The 19,565-nt window shown below is 36.1% G+C and overlaps 1 protein-coding gene across 1 annotated transcript in view; it reads right to left on the reverse strand.

Moving 5' to 3' along the window:
* The window catches only part of DOK6 (docking protein 6), a 252,940-nt gene that overhangs the window by 156,584 nt on the left and 76,791 nt on the right, over positions 1 to 19,565 (reverse strand). The window contains exon 2 of the mRNA XM_074547905.1: positions 3,351 to 3,458. Within this exon, the coding sequence (XP_074404006.1) occupies positions 3,351 to 3,458 (108 nt within the window). The remainder of the gene's footprint in view (positions 1 to 3,350; positions 3,459 to 19,565) is intronic.

A 19,565-nucleotide genomic window follows, 5' to 3' on the forward strand; every position in this document is an offset into this window, starting at 1 on the left:
AGTATGTCTCCAAAGCATGAAAAATTCACTTTTTATAGACGTTTTATCTTCTATTACAGAAGTAAGATTTTTTTTTATTTTTGCTTTCTTTTAAGTTGGTAAAGCTGTGGTGCCTGTTTTTAGTCATTACTGATAATGCAGGGGTGGCTACCAAGAACATACCCACCCTTGGCATGGATGCAGAGCTATTGCTATCTTGTCCCCTCTTTGGAGGAAGCAATGGGAGTCAACACAGCTGTTCTGCACAACCTCCACAATGAATGTTCAAGGGAAAACAGAACAGCAAAGCCATAAACTTACCTGAGCAAGACTGTAATGGTCTAAATTTACAGTAACGAGAAGTTTTAATTTGATACCAGAAACTGCAAGGAACAGATGAGGTCACGTTTTGGCTAACAAATGTAATATTCACTGCTGCTGTTAGGAGGCACTTGTCTAGGACTAAGGTCATTACTGTTATTTATAGTAAGAAAATTACTAGCAAAAAAAACCAACATCGAAGCAATGCACAACAGCAATTTACAGAATTATAGAATAGCAAATAAACTCATAAATAATATGGATACTTGGGGGTAGGGGATGGGCGAATCAATTTTCTTAAGAGGACAGCTTTTTTACTAATTAATGACTATTTATTTAGCATATGTAAACCAGAAAAATCTCTATTTCTAATTATCTTAGCTTTGTGTTACCAGTTCTGTTTTTTTTCCTTTGTTTAGCCCCTTCTATAAGTCATATTGCCCAGTACACAAGTGTATTACATAAGTATAGGAAATATATATATACTCATGTTGGTAAATTATTTTTAAGAGGAATTTCATTTGAGCCTCATTTCAAGCTCAAACATGGAAAAGTGGTGACATTGATGAGTTACTTATATTAGGGTACTGTTTGTCCTGAATATTGATTTGAACACAGATAAATCAAAGATATGAATTTTTGGCATATTCCCACTTGAGATGCAAAACTTTCCTCTATTTCTTCTATATCTCTGCATAAGAAGGCAAAAAAAATTGCACAATAGCATCTAACTGTGCAACTCCTAGGCCTTCTCCCAGGGTAACCCAGACAGATATGAAAGTCTGAAGGACAAAAGTTGCTAGAGAAACAGTGCAGTTTGAGCACCCCTCTACACCAACCTCTTCTAATACTTAAAAAGAATTTGTATAGGGGAAAGGATCTCAGGGTTGATATATACAGACTTATATGAATATTAGCAAATAAACAGAGCCTTTTGTCCCTTTATGCATGTTGTCCTTTCATAAGGAGGCAGGCTTGCCACTTCTATTTTAATCTTTCTTTAAAAGTACTAAGTATCAGTTCTTCAATATTTAATACTTTTTTCATTGATGCTTAGTGTTCAGAGTTAATCTTCAACTTTTTATACCATATAGCCTCTTTATATTTTGTGAGTGAGAAAGGAAATGGAGAATTTCAAGACAGGGCTAATGGTTTGCATTGACTAGAGATAAATATATGTTTTCAACAACTTCAGAATATAATGAACCAATAAAGAGCTCTAGAAAAGAAAGAAAGAAAAGAAAGAAAGAGAAAGAGAAAAGAAAAGAAAAGAAAAGAAAAGAAAAGAAAAGAAAAGAAAAGAAAAGAAAAGAAAAGAAAAGAAAAGAAAAGAAAAGAAAAGAAAAGAAAAGAAAAGAAAAGAAAAGAAAAGAAAAGAAAAGAAAAGAAAAGAAAGAAATTAGGGTATTTTTGTCCAACACCAACAATCAAATAACTATATGTGATCCCGTAACAACCTGCACTGTTCCTTCAATAGTCATGCTTGACTATTCACAACCCATGCACATCTACTTCACCACTATTTTATTTATCAGAATGGAGGCAAGTGAGGAGAACAATCACTATGAAATAATAAAATATCCTTGGGAAAAAAATCAAGCCAGAGAATAAGATTCTGGGTTTCTATTTTGTGATCATATACCTTCAGAAATGATTTCATGGCTTTATTTGAAAAATGGATATAATCCAAGTGAAGAGATACAATTCCTCTTTCTCTGCACCCAGAAACACATTATCCTTTTAAATAGGAAAGAGTATCCATTTCTTTTTCTTTTCTTCCTATCCTCACAGAGGAGAAAAAGAGGGGGAAAAACAGATAGCAAAGGGTAGCACCCCTCCTTTCCATTTGCAAATGGTGACTCTTCCATCAATACTACAATATGCAGCTACATTGGTATCAACATTATTTTTCTAGCTTCTCAAACAATTTCTGCATTTCATACTATTTTTCTACAATGACGACAGTTGAAAGGCAACATATACAGTCTTTCTGAGTCCTTCAACACATTAAGTATGCTATAGGCATAACAGGCTCAAAAAAGAATGAAAAGAAAACAACACAAAAAACTTCCCCAAAGCCTTTCAAAAGAGTTGTGGCTGCATCAGAAGCCCATGTTGGAGCAGGCTCCTGGCCTGTGGACACATGAAGAGAGGAGCTCATGCTGGAGATGGTCAGGACTTGTGTCCCAACAAGGGACCCATGCTAGAGCAGTCTGGCTACTGGACTTAAAGGCCAATTTGTAGTTTTATGGTAAAAACATCATACCTGCCTTTGAGAGATCTAGGATTGCATTCACACTTTCTCACTGCTTGCTGTGTGGCCATTGCTTAAGTCATCTTTGTGTTTCAATTTGACAGGTTTAATGGAATATCTAACATTGATATGTCATAAAGCCAACAGTGACTTGATAGAAGGCAATGGTACAAGCACAGATCCCCACCTTGTTTTAGGATTAGGCAGCATGAATTCTACTGACAGACTTGGGGGGGCAGATAACAGTAACTTATGGGACAGAAAGAAGAACTCATGCTCAAATATCTTGCTTCCCATCACAGAAGTGTGAGTGACAGAGAAAGCAGGGAGTACCTCATTCAGCGAATCCTGACTTTCTACTGCTAAAAATCTTTTTGTTGACACAGCTTGCAAATCTTGAGTTCTGGGAAGAACCTTACACGTTTGCCTCATTACAACTGAGGCATTTAGCATTTCCAGAATTTGTGTAATACTTAGTTAACAACTATTGATTGAACATTTGAATAGGTAGCCAATTTTGCACATTTCCAAACTATGAGTCTTTAACTAAAAAAAACATCATTCTGTTGCTTCAAATACACTGAGGGTTTTGTGCTCATCTGGAAAAAAAACAGTGTGATATCTCAGCTGCATCACTGAGAGTTATGGATGTTTTACTCTGCTTTATTGCCAGGATTAGGTTTTCAGCAAGGCTAACACTGTATTGTTTGCAAACCAGACAAAGCAAGAACACACTCTTCCCAAGGAAGAGTGGTAAACAGGCAATGCTTCAGTTCACAAGAGAGGCATGACTTACCTTGTGGAAGTTCCTGAAATATGCTGCCTTCTCGTCTGGAAATTTTTCTAGCCTTCTGGGTCCTTTACTGGAAGCCTTCTTGAAAACCAACCAACAACGCCTAAAAATCTGTGAACAAAATCAATGGATTCTATTAGTTTTTCTTTAAAGGTGGAGAGTATTACAAATGCATTCAGTTACAGAACTGACTTAGGAAGATATTTTAAAATGACAGTGTTTTACCTTAAGAGTAAAATTTGCAGTTCAAAGAGAAGCTGATTAATGATAATCCTCTAGACTATATTATGCAAGTAAGAGATTAGATATCAATCTAGTTTTATAGTCTATGACAGCAGTTTACTTCATTCTTCTCTCCAGTACTTGGACAGCTCTATAAACAATACCATATGCAATTTTATGTTATTAATTCAAGGATAGATTGAAAAAAGTCCCAAGCCCAATATTACCCAATGATTCCACTGGCCATACATGAAGAGCCTTAATTCAGTACAAATTCTACAAAATTTAATGACACAGCACAAGAAATACAGTTCTGTTGAATTTGGTCAACCATGCCTCCCATTACCAAAAAACTAAGTAATTAAAAAACCCAAGGAAATTAGAGCAGGAAGTTTTCCCCTCAGTCTGCTGTCTAAACTGAATACAAGCAGAAGATATAGTGTCATTAAAATAATTACGCTTAATTAACCACATTATGACATAATACTACTGACACTATCCTGTTGCCACTATCGAAAATGAATGTTATCAAAGTAAGTGATTTCTTTTAAAACCCTACCATTGGGCTACAGTACCAATATGTTTAATTATGAAGACTTTTAGAAGAATACATGGTATATAATTAAATCCTCTGCCAGTACATGTATTGCAAAGTGTAAAACTTTTAGGCTTTTTCTACTAAGGTTGTAAAGTGGCAACTGTACAACTGTGCTTTCTATCTCAGAAATTACTTCACCTATCCTGAGGGAAAGCAAAGACAATATCATATTTCCTGAAAAAAAATGACATTACACTTTGGGACATCATAAACCATCTTTATTAGATAGTACTTTCTTCAAATAACATCTTGGCAGTGTTGCAACTTGACTTTACCAAAACTACAGCACTGCTCCCACAGTTATTCCTTGATTAAACATATTAGCTCAACACAATTTTGTGGTGTGAAAAGCTCCACACACAAAGATATAGAATATTCACACTATTTTGACCTTACTAAAAAACAACAGTACCAACTGTCTGAAAGGGACATATTTATTTAATAAAAGTGTCACTTTTAATAATACTTCTAGCTCTTCTGGGATCCTGGGTGTTTTTTAGTCTATGTGTACTTTCATTTTATTTCTCTTCCTCTTAGGAAAGTCTTTGCCTAGGAAGTGCTTTATCAGGGTGAACACAACTATCTTAATTTCAAATGTTTTCTTGATTTCCTAATTTTCATTATATGTCTTTAATGTCTTACAGTCCTCAAAAAATTCTCTTTAGAAAAGCCAGACCAACCCAAGTCATCATCTTGGTGGTGGGTTTTAGCATAGTCATGGAATCTGCATTTTGCAGATGACCTGAATATTTGACAGCTGGTGACAATGAAACTGATAATTTGTATTGAGTAACAGAAGGTTTTCAAAGGTTGGTAGAAAGTTTTCTTTGTTTGTTTGTGGTTTTTAAAATATATTTTTATGTGTGTTTATATGGGACAGTCGTTTTGTTGCAATGAGAAGTATCAGTTAGATCCAGTACATTAGAAATATTCCTAAAAAAAGGTAAACTATACATCCTAGTCATGGAGCCAGACCTCTCCCTGTGAGGATGAGAACATTTTCTAGATCAAAGGCCATCTAATGCATACTCCAAAGCACTTCCTTTAGTGACAAATGAGCAGGTTCAGACAAATGATGGCTTCAGTCTTTTTTTCACTGGATATCAGTTTGGGACAACGTGAAAGTGAGTTTGAGGTTTTGCAGATAAGCTGATGAAATTCTAGAGGAACAGTTTGACCTCCTTATTACTGGGAACTGCTATCAAATACCAGGGCTTGATGCTAGTTATCTTTAAGGATGCTCATCAGCCTTTGCACACATTTCAGAAGTGAGATGAATTCAAAGGCTTCAGCACACAGATTGCAGGAATGAACAGCCTTTGCTTTCAGAGAACACTGAATAGCAAGAGGAGAGAAACACAAGTTTGTCCTTTAGACTGCAATTGGTTCAATTTATTGGCATCTGTTTTTTCCAGACCTTTAAGAAGAGGAGAGATCTGAAGAATGAAAAGGCCCAAAGAGGACTCCTGATATTCTATGTACTTATGCCAAGATACATCCTTGAATTTGGATTTTATTTTTTGCAACCTAATTTTTAAACTGGTATAAACATGTACAGTTCCATTGCATTTCTGCAACATTTTACCTTATTATGCCAACAGACACTTTGTATCTTAGTGCTTGAAAAAGCATTAGCATATGAATTTACCTATAAATATGAATAAATAGGTGCAGATGTGAGCACACAGCAAACAAACATTTGCCTTTCATAAGGCACCTCATTGTTATACAGAAGCCTACTCAATTATTCACAAACTGTGAGATACTCTTTTATCCCTGGCCTACTTTAGGATGCCATTGGCTGTAATCAAAACTTCTGAAAGACTTCTAAAGTCCTCAGATAATTGGGTAAGCCATTGTGAGAGAAATCAGCATCAGCCCTTCCAGAACTGAGAGAATTAGAACCACTTGCTGTGTTGTCTCCATAATACTCAGTATTTCCTGTGAGACTGTTTTCCACATGTGCTTATTGAAGAAATGCCAAATATTTGATCATTTAATCAGGGTTACATCCTCAGACGAGTTCTCAACTATTCAACAAATATGATTTTAAAATTTTGTATCAAGGGCTAACAACACAAAGTATGCCCCATGCCATTGCATTTTTTACTGGAGAAATTCAGGAAGATGGCATTAAGTACATGCTGGGTTTAGGTTTTCTTTTATTATTGTGTCAATTAGAAAAAACTTGTTCATTACAATCTTGAGAAGGATTCTATTGAAATGACCTGCAGAGCCTTAGGCATAGCTGAACCTCTTTAAACAACATCCTTTCTATCTCAGTTTTACAAGATGGGCAAAACACAAAACCAATATTCTTCCAGATTCTACTACCCAGGATGTTGTGCAATTATGTATCAGTAAGCCATGGCAATAACTCAGCATACTTGTGGTCTGGTGAGAACTGATTAGTTTGCCCCTTGTGATAGCACATGGGAATGATTTTGATTACAATGTACGAGCTCGAGGGGGAGCGGAGCCTCTTTTCTCACGATGGACCTGAGCAGCCTCATCTTGTTACTGAGAGGATTCCAGAACCTGGAGCAACATTACCTTATCAACCTCCCCTCAAATGATTTCTGAAATCTTTCCAGTCAGAAATTTGACTTCTAATGCTGATACATTTCTATTAATCTTCAGAGATCCTTTCATTAATATTCTACTTGAAACACTGCAACAGATCAATTAATTAGGAAATCTCTGTATAATCTTATTTTTATATTTTTCTTCTGCTTAATATAGTACACTGCTCAGCTCACATTTGCAGCATGATCATATTTTTTAATATTTTTGACTAATATATGCAAAAATTTGGCCTCTAAATGGGCCATTACTTTTCATGATCACGTCATACAATTCTGGTTTATTGTTGCCATGGCTGTTCATAACAAATCCATTAAAATACGTATTGCAGGAAATCCACTGGCTAGGTATTTTTCAGAAAGAAGGAAATATTTTCCTCTTTTCTAAAGTAATTTAAAATAATTGGTTTATAGTGGAAATGTTATGTATGATTTTCAATTTTCTAGATATTTCTAAGGCTTTTTCCTAGCCATTTACAATAAATGCTTTTGAGATTCACATTTCTTTCTATCCACAGCTGTAGCAAATAAAGCTTTCCCAGTCATCACTAATATTTAGAAAAGGGACTTTTATTGACAATTTTCTACACATTACTCCAGAAATTTCACACTCAAACAACCCAACAGCAAACAGAAACAACAAAAAAAAATCCCCCATGCTTTTTTTTTAATAAAGTTACAACACTATAAGCTTTTATTCCAAATCGCTTTAGATGCTGTGAAATCTCCCTGCACCTATCCAAAGGACAGTACAAATGGCAGCTTTCTTGGGTATATTGGAAAACCATCTAATTTTCTGCCACTAGCTGTAGAAACATTTGTCTCTTGAGAGAAACAGCAATGAGTCAGCTCCTAATTACTAACAGAAACCATCACTGACCAGGACAGGCACTGAAGCATCACTCATGGAGCTTTTTGCTGGCATAACCTATCAAATTTTCTCCCAGGAAGACAACAACATAATAATATTCTGTTCAGCATTTACATCTCATTATCTGCAGGAAAGGCTAGTTGATTTCTCATCCCTGACTTGCCATGTGCATTCTCTCCTGTTTGACAAGACAACATCTGCAGTATACGCATTAAAAACACCAAAATATGAATGTGTTCAGGTTTACCTCACTAGTTATATCCATTAAAAATCAATATTTCTATGGGGTATGTGAGAGAAATGCAGTTTGCTGTGAGATTAAAAAATGTAGTCACAACTTAAAAATATGGCTTTCATAATGAGAAAAATAAAAATAGTTGTCACAGTAAAGTCATATTTAACCACTGTTTTGACACCCACCATTTTTTGATTCTGTGCATAATTTGGCTAAGGGAGAAGAGACAAGAGGTGACACCTTACTGCTTCAGTGAAACTACACTTGTCACACATTCAAGTAAAACCTAGGAGAAATTGAAACAGAGTTATTATCTATAAAAAGGCCCAGGAGGAAAATGGGGATCTATACCTCAGCCCAAAGAACAAGTTACAGGATCTAAGCTATTGCTGAGTCAATTCAACAGAACAAAACCAGCCTGAGCTACAACCAAAACAGCTCATGGTTGCAATCCACTTACCTCAGCTACCAACATTTGAACAGCTCTGATTTTGTTGTCTACCTTTTTGACAATAGAAATGAAATACAGTTCCCACTGCACTAATTGGGTGCATTTTGGGTGGCAAATTTGGATTCCTATGAAGAAGCAAGAGAGGCAGAGCACTGCTGCACAGCACTGAGATCCTAAATTAGCACAGAGGGAGCAAAGTGGCAGGGAATTGAGGCCAGCTCCTGCTCCTTTACACACTGCTGGGAGCTCACCTTTCTCCCAGCAGCAGGGCAGAGATACACCACAGCCATCTGATATCCAGCACCCAAACAGGAGGGGCCAAATGAGTCCATTGCTGTGCTCAGAAGCAAGAGCTTACCTGCTCCTGTCAGCAGTTCTTGGATGTGGGGCTGAGACTTTACCACAAGACACAATAAGCCTGGGTAGTTTCAATTTTTAGTTTCAATTTTTTTTTTTTTAAATTGCGTCTAACTCTCCACCTCCTCTTGCCTACTTCAACATATTTTCTTCAAATGTTACCAAACTATCTACCACAAAGCAACCACAATAAAAGCAAAGCTGTTTCAGCTCTCAAGTCAGGATTAAAGAAATTCCACAAATATATACCAGAAAAAAAGACTAGTAGTGTTTCCAATGAGAAATACTGTCTGAAGGTATGCTGTGAATGCTATCCAGCAGGGAAACATTCCTCATATATGATAACCTTGCATATACCCTTGAGCTTCATTTCATCATCCAAATTACTGAGAAAGGTTAAACTTCTAGTTTACAGAGCTTGGGGCATGACCTTCTGCAACAATACAAGTAGGTGTTAGATAATTTTAGTATCATAGTTCAAATCCTAAAATTCCTGATAGCATTTTTTATTACTAATATTTTGCACATTGCAAATCTGCTGGCATTTAAAGTTAGGAATTGAAGAAATAAAGAAACATCTGCTAAAAACTGTTTCATCTAAGATTAGATCAATCCTTGTGGGCTTGATTGCAGTCTGACAATTAGGATGGTTAGAGAGAGATGATTAGGGACAATTCACCCAGTTATAGTATACACACGTCATCTTTTTGCTGCCATAACATGCCATTATAGATTCATATAGATGCTTATAATATACTATAATTTATGGTGTTATAGTCACAGGCTATACATGTAATCCATAAAAGGATTTATTTTATTATTAGGGATTTATGTGAAATCAAAGTACACCATAGCAATTTTCCAACTATTCCTCCACTAGCTAAACTACTCTGTGCATCATGCAAACATTTTAGTTATGGAATCTGAGGGCTTTTTATTTTTATGTGTTTAAAAGAGAGCAGAGGATACATATCTGAACAGATCTGCACCTTGTATTGCTGTGAAAAGTGTTAAATGACTCCATCAATCCTTAGGCACCTCTAGCTTAAAACCTCACCACTGTTGCTTTGTTCTGAAGAACCATCAGGGCAATTCAAGGGCAGAAGGACAGCCTACACAAATAACACACTCTGACTCCACAGCAGTCTGCAGATCAGCAGAATTTATTACTTACATCTGAATGGATCTTATGGTTACTTAAAAAAATCAGTTCTAGCAGCCATTTCTTTTGGCTTTCTGCATCTCTGACTCAGTTTTGGCAAGACTAACTGCAGTGATCCTTTTGGAGGACAACTAATACTGCTCACTTCATGTCTGGCCTCTGAGTTGATGACAAAAAAATGTCCTCAAAACCAGAAGAAAATATTGGTTTCAAGAGTTGTAGCACACATCCAGCAGAAAAATCCCAGAGCTTGCAATATTTTTTTAAGAAATTATTATGCTCAAGAAATGTCAAGCATTTCACTGAGCTTAAGCTGAATGTGCAGCACCTGCTTAGGAATAATTATGTACCCATGTATGTTGATATCTCCTCCTACATATACTTTTCTCAATGTAATCAGAGAATTACATTGAGAATAAAAAAATACCAGCAGAGAAAGTTATGGTTTTGCAATATTTTAATACTAAGTTTGAGTACGTTCTCAAACTGAACTGGAGTAGTTACCTTCCTTAACTCATCTGAATGTTGTTTTTTTTTAGTGGAAATCTCACTTTTTAAAAAATGTTTTACCTAATTAGTTACAACTAAACATGCCCACTTGAATTTTAAAAATCACAAAGAATGGTTTGATATACTGCAATACAAAGCAATATTTAGAGAAGAAAACTAGGATTCCTTTATTTTTACTACTCTAAATACATATATACAAATAATAGAAATATCACTATCTTTCTTCCACTGATGAGCTTATTAAGCTGAAACATGGTATGTTTTACACATATTTTGTAGACAGTCATCACTTCTTGAAAAAATTAAAGGTATTTATTATACTACTAAGGGAACATAATGCTGAAAAACAAACAAGTTATTGAGATAGAACTCTTATTTATGTCTCTTGAAAACAAAATTCAGACTATTACACACAAATTGAAATAACACACACTGAAAGATGGTATCGATCACCTCAGATCCTCAGTACTTTATGTTAGGAAGGGATTTGTGAAAGTAAAAAATCAAACACGTGCAACTGAGTACCTTAAAATGAAGCAGAGCTTCAGAATAAAATAGAATCACAGACATCTGTTCTATACTACCAAGGGGAAAAACTCAAATAATTTTTACAGCTCAAATTTAGAGGGTTACAAGCTCAAATTTATCTTCAGAATCCAAAATTATTTCTCAGGTTTACATCAGCTAGATTTTCTAACACATCATGGAACTGTAGAGCAGTTTGGGTCGGAAGGGACCTTAAAGATCACCTAATTCCAACCCACTCCTCACACACTCTCCATGGGGGCAGGGACCCCTCCAACCAGACCAGCTTTCTCAAAGCACTGTCCAGCCTGGCATTGAACACCTCCAGGGATGGAGCATCCACAACATTTCTGTCATTGTTCCTCACCATCCTCACAATAAAGAATTTCTTCCTAATATCTAATCTAAACCTACTCTCTTTCAGTTTAAAGCCACTCCCCCTTGTCCTATCATTGCATGTCCTTGTAAGAAGTCCTGCTCCATCTCTCTTGAACTCTTTAGGTACTGGAAGATTCTCTAAGAGTCTCCCCAGAACCGTCTCTCCTTCAGGCTGAATAACCTGAACTCTCAGCCTGTCTTCATAGGAGGGTGCTCCAGCCCTCTGATCATTTATCTTTTCTCTACATTGTCGCAGAGAAACTCTGCAATAACTTAACAAAGGCATCAAAGTGCTCAGGATGCTGTTGTTTTCACTGGTAAAATAAGTGAAAAATTTGCTTTGCATGGGATTTAACACAGCTGAGCACAGCACTGAGTCTGAAGCATTTTTGGTAAAACAAAAAATAACAATGAGAGCTGACTGTAAGCACCACTGTATATTTATGTAGGAGTATAATTTCTAACAGCAATTGATCCTTAGAGAAGAATAGGAAAGTTAGAGCCTTTTATTCTTTGGCACATTTTGTCATTTCAGCATATTTTTAGAAAACCTTGCAAACCCAGCCTCACTGATGTAAATGGCTGAAAGCTCACTGAAATCTGTAAATGACTCTAATAAATGCCTGGTCACTCCCCCTGGCATGAAGTGTGTGCATCATGTTTATACAGGGAGACTAAAGAATATACAAATTCCAGTGTAGAAGAAAAGCACTTCAAACATATTTTGATGCACTGTACCACAGAACAGGAACAATTTTAAAAATGGCATTTATCTATGGCATATTCAATAAACCTCTGAAATACCAGGTTGCATGACTCAGTTGTGTTGGTTTCCTACAAAATAAATTCATCCTTTTTTTTTCTTTTAATTTAGTTAGATATTCCACTTTGAATCTACTTTAAGTACTGTGACATAGCCACTAGATTTTATGGAGAAATTAATCTTAGAGAGAAAAAAAGGTGTTCTGCAAAATGAAGGCTGCAGCAGGGTTTGAGCAGGACCATACAAATAGAAATATTCAAGAGGATGTTTAATTCCAGTGCTGTTTTTCTGGCATTTGATCACCTGCATTACTGTAACCTATAGGTTACATCTCCTCCTGACAAAGAATCATAGTTGTAAGAGATGCTGTCATGCCCCAAAGACCTTCATTACTTCTTATGTTTAAATTAACTGAAGGGGAGGAAGATGAATTCACAGCTTGTGGTAAGTGGAAATAGTTAAAAGCTCAGAGTTAGCAAGAATACTGCGACAGAAATTAAATGGATATTAAAATGGAGTCATTCACTGAAATTTCCTGCAATATTTATGCACAGAATTTCCTTGAAGTAGAAAACAAAACAAAACAAATAAATAGAAATCAAAGCAAACACCCAACAAAACCCCAACCAGGACTTGCTCTGGATGTTGTAACTTTCAGACAAATGCAGACAGAAGGATACATATTTCAAACTTTGTTTGATTTCTATAAGTGATTTGCTATCTGCCACTCTTGTACTAGGTATTTCCAGAAAATCTCTGCTTGAAGACGTTACCAATTTGCTATTACAATGCATCACTACTGTAATGAATAAAGACGTAATCCAGAACAAGAAAAGGATGAGAAAACAAATGCTTTTACGCACAACTAAGAGGATTTGGAAGAAAAAGCTATAGCCCTCAGCTCTTGTAATACCAACACTAGCTCTGTTCAGCTTTTGTCGCAACAGCAAATTTTTAACAGATAAAGACAGCTTTTACTCAAAGAAAAATAGCATGAAATAGCTTCCCTCAGAACACAAATGCAGCTGGTATGTTACATTCCCAGACAGCATGTCCTGTGGGGAAATAGCTACTACAGGGGATTAGGAACCACGTTCTTTTGACCCCAGGGAAATAAAACAGAGGAAAAGCAGATGGTTTCTAAACCCAAACTTCCTAAATCCAAAAGACCACTCTGAATTCCCTGCTATAATTCCCTGTACCTGTGATGGGTCTCCAAAAAGTCTGCCCTGAATAGTTTGAGAGATTCACCCAAAAGGCATTCAGGTGAACACACAAAAGCCATGCTTTAGTGTGCTCTGGCTCAGACCCAAACTGGTAATACTCAAGGTCTCGTAGACCAAATATGAATTTCTTTGTTAAAGGAGTTATGGTCATCCCACTAAGCTAATATTATCTAAGAGGAAAAAACCCTCTCAAAACAAGTTTCCCATCCCTCCTCCCACTTTCACTGATTATCACCAGCATTCCAGAGCTTGCAGAAGATAAGACTGTCCTTCTACAACTATTTCCCATGGGCAGAAGAAAATTATTAGTCTACCCAACTGATGTTGTTTATATTTATAGTCTCATCAGCCACTTAGAAATAGAAAGCACATTGATTTTCTGTGCTCTGGGCACCACCTGAGGGCACGAGTGGCTGGAAGGAGAGAAAAAAATAAGTTGTAGCATTTCTGGTCAAATTTAACAGAGTATAAACATCTAGAATGTTGGTTCAAGAGTACCTAGCACAAGTACCTTTTCTCACTTGCAGCATTAGAAGTGCATATAGGACAAGAGCAGAAGGATGTGTCGCTCCTCACTCCCTGACACCGCTGGGATGGACTCAGACGTAAGACGTGAAGCTGTAATGTGCAGTCTAATATAGAAGAGAAGCAGGGTGGTAATGCTGTGTGCTTACTAGTGTTAATTCTACCAGAAGCAACGTCTGGTTTTGCAATAATAATTTCTATCTTAGTTATGAAGTCCTAGTAAGAGTTTAAGACTAAAAACATAGGTAGCTTGTTACAGATACAGCTTTATTATATAGTGACAGTAGTAAGCAAACTCCCAAACCACAGCAAGTCAGCTTCTTGTTAAGCAATCTTTCCATGTAAAAAGTCAGCAGAAAACTATGGTTACAATATAATATATGCAGATTTTATGGAAAATACCCAGTAGGTTTAATAGAATGATTACCTTTATTAATAGCCACTCTGAGTAAGAACATGCTATGAATCATGAACTACAAAAAAATTGCCAAATTCTGTATGATACAGAATTCTCTAAGTTGAGATACTGTGAGAGAATGGACTAACAACTTTATTATATTTTTTAATATTAGAACAGGTAAAGAAGGAAAGTATTATGAACAACCCTTAGCATCTTCAAGAATTTATGTCTATGGTTGCTTTTGAATAGGTCACCACAGTTGCTCTCTTACACATCAAGAGTCCACAGAAAGTTCACCCTCTTGACTGATTTTATTTAGAACAAAGTCATGGTGAGAACTCCCAAATGATTTTTAATACCTTAGAATTAAAGTTTCTGATTTGAAGGTGGCATAGGGAGGAGAGACAAGGAAGTTTTCAGTGTAAAACTGAATAAAAGCATTGAAAATCTCAGTCATCCTCACTGAACAATTCAGTTTGAGAGGTGTTTTATATTAAGTATATATTTACATTATCTATATATCAGATAATACACACTGACAGCAGCAGATAAATTCTGTCTCGGCATGTTAATCAACATATACTAGGGCCATTCCCCAATAGATGTATATCATAAACAGGTTTCTAAAATCACAGTTATATTTCAGTATCTCCAAAATTAATCCAAGCAGCTTTTTGTATGTGATCATTAAAACTCTTGCCTCGATACAGACAGGTCTAAGTCCAGCACTGCAGAACAGCAATTGCTACACATTCCTTTTTGCCTTAAAGTGTGCACTTAAATGACCCTTGCATACGAACCAAGAGTTAGGTAAGAGTTGGGCATAGATGTATGAGAGAAAATGTGCAAGTCACTGAGCCCTGCCTCCTCCAGCTGCAGAGAGCCATGCAATAGGTGCCTGCTACTCCTTCTGTACTCATCACACAATTTATACCTAAGGAGATATTTGAAGTGGGACAGTTTTTCTTCTTGTCCTTATGGTGCTGGCTCACTAAGAAATAATTTCCTTTCTGAGGAGACACAGGGAGAGAAAATACTGGACAATTCACATTCTTTGTATTTTCTCTCCCTGTGACCCTCATAAAGTATGAGGAGTATATCACACTCATGATTATTTTCATAGGTGCTCAGTGGCTAATACACAGCCACCATGCTTTGGAGAGAGTTTTTGTCGTTAATTGTGATTTAATTTATGAACTTGGCCCCAGAGCAAATTCTAATTGTTGCAGCTAACATCTGCATGAATGGAATTTTGCCTTTTACTCCAAATCACTTGTTATAGTACATTCCATTACTGGGTATTGTATTTTTAACATAACAGGAATCTATCAGCAGAGAGCTGTATAGGTGAAGACATGTTAGATCAATGCAGCATTCACCAGTGAACTCACAGCATCAGGTCTCAGCAAGACAGCCACTGTGACACTCAGCAGATGAGGATGCTGCACCATCTTACTTTTTGATGGCAGAGGCTTTTGTTCCGTTTTTCTTCAGGAGGATCTAGCTCTACTCTTCTCAGCACACAATATGTAATTCTTCCTTCGGCTCATCTACCTTTCAAATTAACAACTCCCTGGTTCCTACTGTTTTCCCTATGGTCTCCTTAAGTCTGCCCTGCTGGACATTTAAATATCTTTCAATAATCACTTCAAATTAGTTCAGTCTTGCTTTATGATAGATTTAAGCCCTAAGACTTCATAAATTAATAAAATATTACATAAACAGAGAAGGCCTATAATTGGAAGATCAGCCCTATTTACAGTGATTTTTTTTTAACTTGTTCACAGAATTCTACCTCTCTCTATGGTTACATTTCTGCTGCTATTTCTATTGTTGCATACAACAGGAATTCCTTTCTTCTATGAACTGTCCCCATTCTTTTATTATTAGCAGCACAGCAACTGAAGAATATTATTAGCATTAGTAATTGTCTCACAGGATATGTTCCACCTGATACACTGTGCAATGCCATAGAAGAGTCTGTCTGATTCTTTCTACATACACTGCTGAAGTTTCCTATTCTTAATCGTTAGCAAACATCATCCTACAATACTTGATTTAGTGCAATGTGCTTTAAAATATTTTGTAGATCTTTTTGATGTTCCTATCCTTGTTTCTGAAGGCTGAAGAAACTAAAATGTAGTTTTCAATGGTACAAGCATTGGAGGACAGGAGGTCTAGGGTGATTTTCATTATTTCAGTTTGGTCTTTGTGGAAAGTAATATCAGAGTTCACTACATGGTTTTCATATCTTATTTATATGAAACTTTTCCAGATATCTTTTGCAGATGAAGGGCTTGCTCAAAAGGGAGTGAGAACAATATTACCCCTGACCACAGGCAGAAACCAGAAGAAAAGAGAGCAATGGTCCATTTCACAAAACTGAGCCAAGCTTGGCTTCAAAATACTGTCATTAAGTTGAGTGGCCAGAATTGCTCTTAACAGGTCTGCATAAATATTTTCCTGGTTTCTTATCAGATTTTTCTTTTTTCATCACTGCTAACAAAAAATTCACAATCAAAACATAGTAGAACATTAGGAAAAAAAAATGTTTTTACAAGATATACCTATACAGATCAATATTCTAGAGCTGATTTTTGGGAAAAATTCTCTCTATAGGCACAGTATTATTAATATTTTAGAAGCATTAGAATTTCTCTGACAGAACTCACACCAAGTAGTCCACTTATATTCAGCTTGTCTTTTGGTGGTCTTCAGCATCCAGAAATTTTAAGAAGGCCACATATTTTTTATTTTAATCTTTAGTTCTAGAAGTCTTAAAGTCAATTCTAATTAAAATTGAAGCTATGTAATCCCACCTAGGACTAACTAACTAATTTTGCCTAGGACTAATTAGAATATTTTTAATTGGTTAAGATAATGGTTTCTTTTCTGGCACAAACTTTGGACCCTGTTCTCAGCTTTGTTTTGAGAGTCTTATTGCTTATTTACAATGGGACTACTTTAAAAGAGAAGTCATACGTTCTCTTCCTTTCCCCCATGCCTATAAACAGAAAAGAATAGTTTAATTTATTGAAGTATAAGTCTTTGATGGTTTTTTCAGGAAAAGCAAGGCAAAATATAAAAATAAAAATCCCTCAGTGACCATAAGCTAATTCAGTAACACAATACAACCGATATTTAATTCCTGTAAGGTTGAGCATGTTGTGTCTTTCTACTTGTCACTGATCTTTTTAACACCACTACACCACTACTCCAGAGATTCAAGTCAATTATATAAGTGGGTGTTTGTTCTAAAAATACACCCACGATTAAATGTCTCAGTGTGTGTGTCTATACCTTTATACACACCTTTATACATAAGTTTACTGGGGGGAATGTACACCCTGAAAACGAAAGTACAGTAGATGTCAAAATTCAAATAATTTAACTCATTTATAAGCACTTCAAGAGGAAAATTAATTAGCACAGAGAATTTAAATGAAGTATTTGTTATTAAAAAAACATAAGAACCTGTAAGCATTGCTGGCTGAAGTTCTTAATTTCTAGAGCAGTACTCCCCAGTTTTGCTAAAGGTGATTAGAGTTTCTTACAGCTGTCATATGAGATGGTACATGTGTTTTAAGAGAGTGCTTACATTAAAAGATCTATTTTAGGATCCTTTTCATTACTGATGCAGAGAATTCCTGCAAACTGTGAACAGCAAAACTTCACGGGATGGCTGAGATTATTTTAAAATCACATATCAGTAGTTAACAGTCCCAGTCTGGGGTGTTGGACTAGCTGACCTCCAGGATCCTATGAATAAGTGAATTAGTGACTAAATTCAACATAAATGCTCAAATTTTCTCTTAGAGTTATCATTTTCTCTGCAAGGAATTTCTGAGTGAAAAAACCTGGAGATCTCTTTCTCTAAACACACAGCCTTTTTCTTCTTCTCAGTTCTGCCCTCTGTTATTTTTAAAACTGGAATTCAATGAGCTGAAGCAAAATTGGTCCACAGAGCCTATGAGAGGTTTTTCCACTTACACACCCTGAAAGCATGGTTCTCAAGCAAAGGCAGTTGTCTATCAAGGACTACTTTCTGAAACTCCAGAAAGCATTAATACAGTGTGCTTTTCCCTTAATTTTCTCTTTCCACTTCCTTAGTCTTCTCTTCCCATTTCCCCTCCCCATTTTTTACATTTCTATATAAAAGCAATATAAACTTTTCATTACATTTTTGAAAAAGCAATTTAGGATGAGGTCTCCTTCTCCACTCTTTCTCAACTTTCTCCCTTCCAAAAAAAGGATTTCCTAAAAAGCTTATATATTGTTAACTTTAGTGAAAGCAAGGGTCATTTAACAATGGTTTTGGTCCACTATATAGAGGTAAAATATGATTACAATGTCTCAGGGCTAAAGTTCAGTAATTCCTAGAGAAAAGTTTAGTGCTGCTTTGTCTGAAGTAAGAATATGCATTTTCTTTTAATCCATCAGGATTTATGTCTCTGAGTTGCATAATCCCCTGCCCTCATCTCTTCAGTCAAAATATAGCACAGATCAAAACATGCATGCAGATGTCAGGCTCTGAACAAAAGCTGAATAGAAATTAGACTGCAAACACTGGAATGGTGGTTTCCATTCTTCTGAAATTATGAAGGAACAGAAATAACCCTGTATCTGGGTTCACGCTATTGTAAAAATGTGTGCTTTTATTTTCCACTACCCAATGTACTCTTTGTTCAAAAGTTTTTGAAGTTTTGATCACATCATCAAGACATCTGTACCATGAAGCTTTTGGAGGAGTCCAGAATTTGTACCTTTTACTACCAGCCTAGGATAACCAGAATTCTGCACAGATTAAGTATGACAATTTTCTTAAATTTTAGAGAAGAAATAGTATATGGCCAACATATGGGACTTTAAATTAGGGTGAGGTTTCTTCTGTAATGGCACCTGGTTCCTCTTTTTCACATCAGGTTTTAAGTTCTGCCACTGCTGCAACAGTGGTTTTGATGGCAGCATCCATCATAAAATGATATCACAACCTAGGCTAGAGGGACCACAGGCTCAAATCAACTGCTTTCTGACAATTTCAAACACATATTTAACACCTTGCAAACTACAAAGGAATTGTCAAAATTTCATTGGTCTTAAAATCTTCTTCTGTTATATTTTACACATTTTCATTACCACCCCAGGAGTCCTAAGTGTCTGCGACTGGTGTAATTCCACAGATGTAAACTACTACTTAAATGGAAAATGGAATTTACTACCCAGCATTCAAAAAATCTGATTTTCTGCACATCATCTGCAATTAATGCTAGCTGAATGAACAGAGCAAACACTTCTTTGTGATGACCCCTAGGATGAATAACTAGACTTTATGTCTTTCAATTCTTATCTAAACAGCTACAAGTACTGCTGAAGACAGAACAAGTTGCTTCAACCTACTGACATGTAGTCAGAT

This window comes from Zonotrichia albicollis, chromosome 1 (assembly GCF_047830755.1).
Source record: "Zonotrichia albicollis isolate bZonAlb1 chromosome 1, bZonAlb1.hap1, whole genome shotgun sequence".
NCBI classification, from domain to species: Eukaryota; Metazoa; Chordata; class Aves; order Passeriformes; family Passerellidae; genus Zonotrichia; species Zonotrichia albicollis.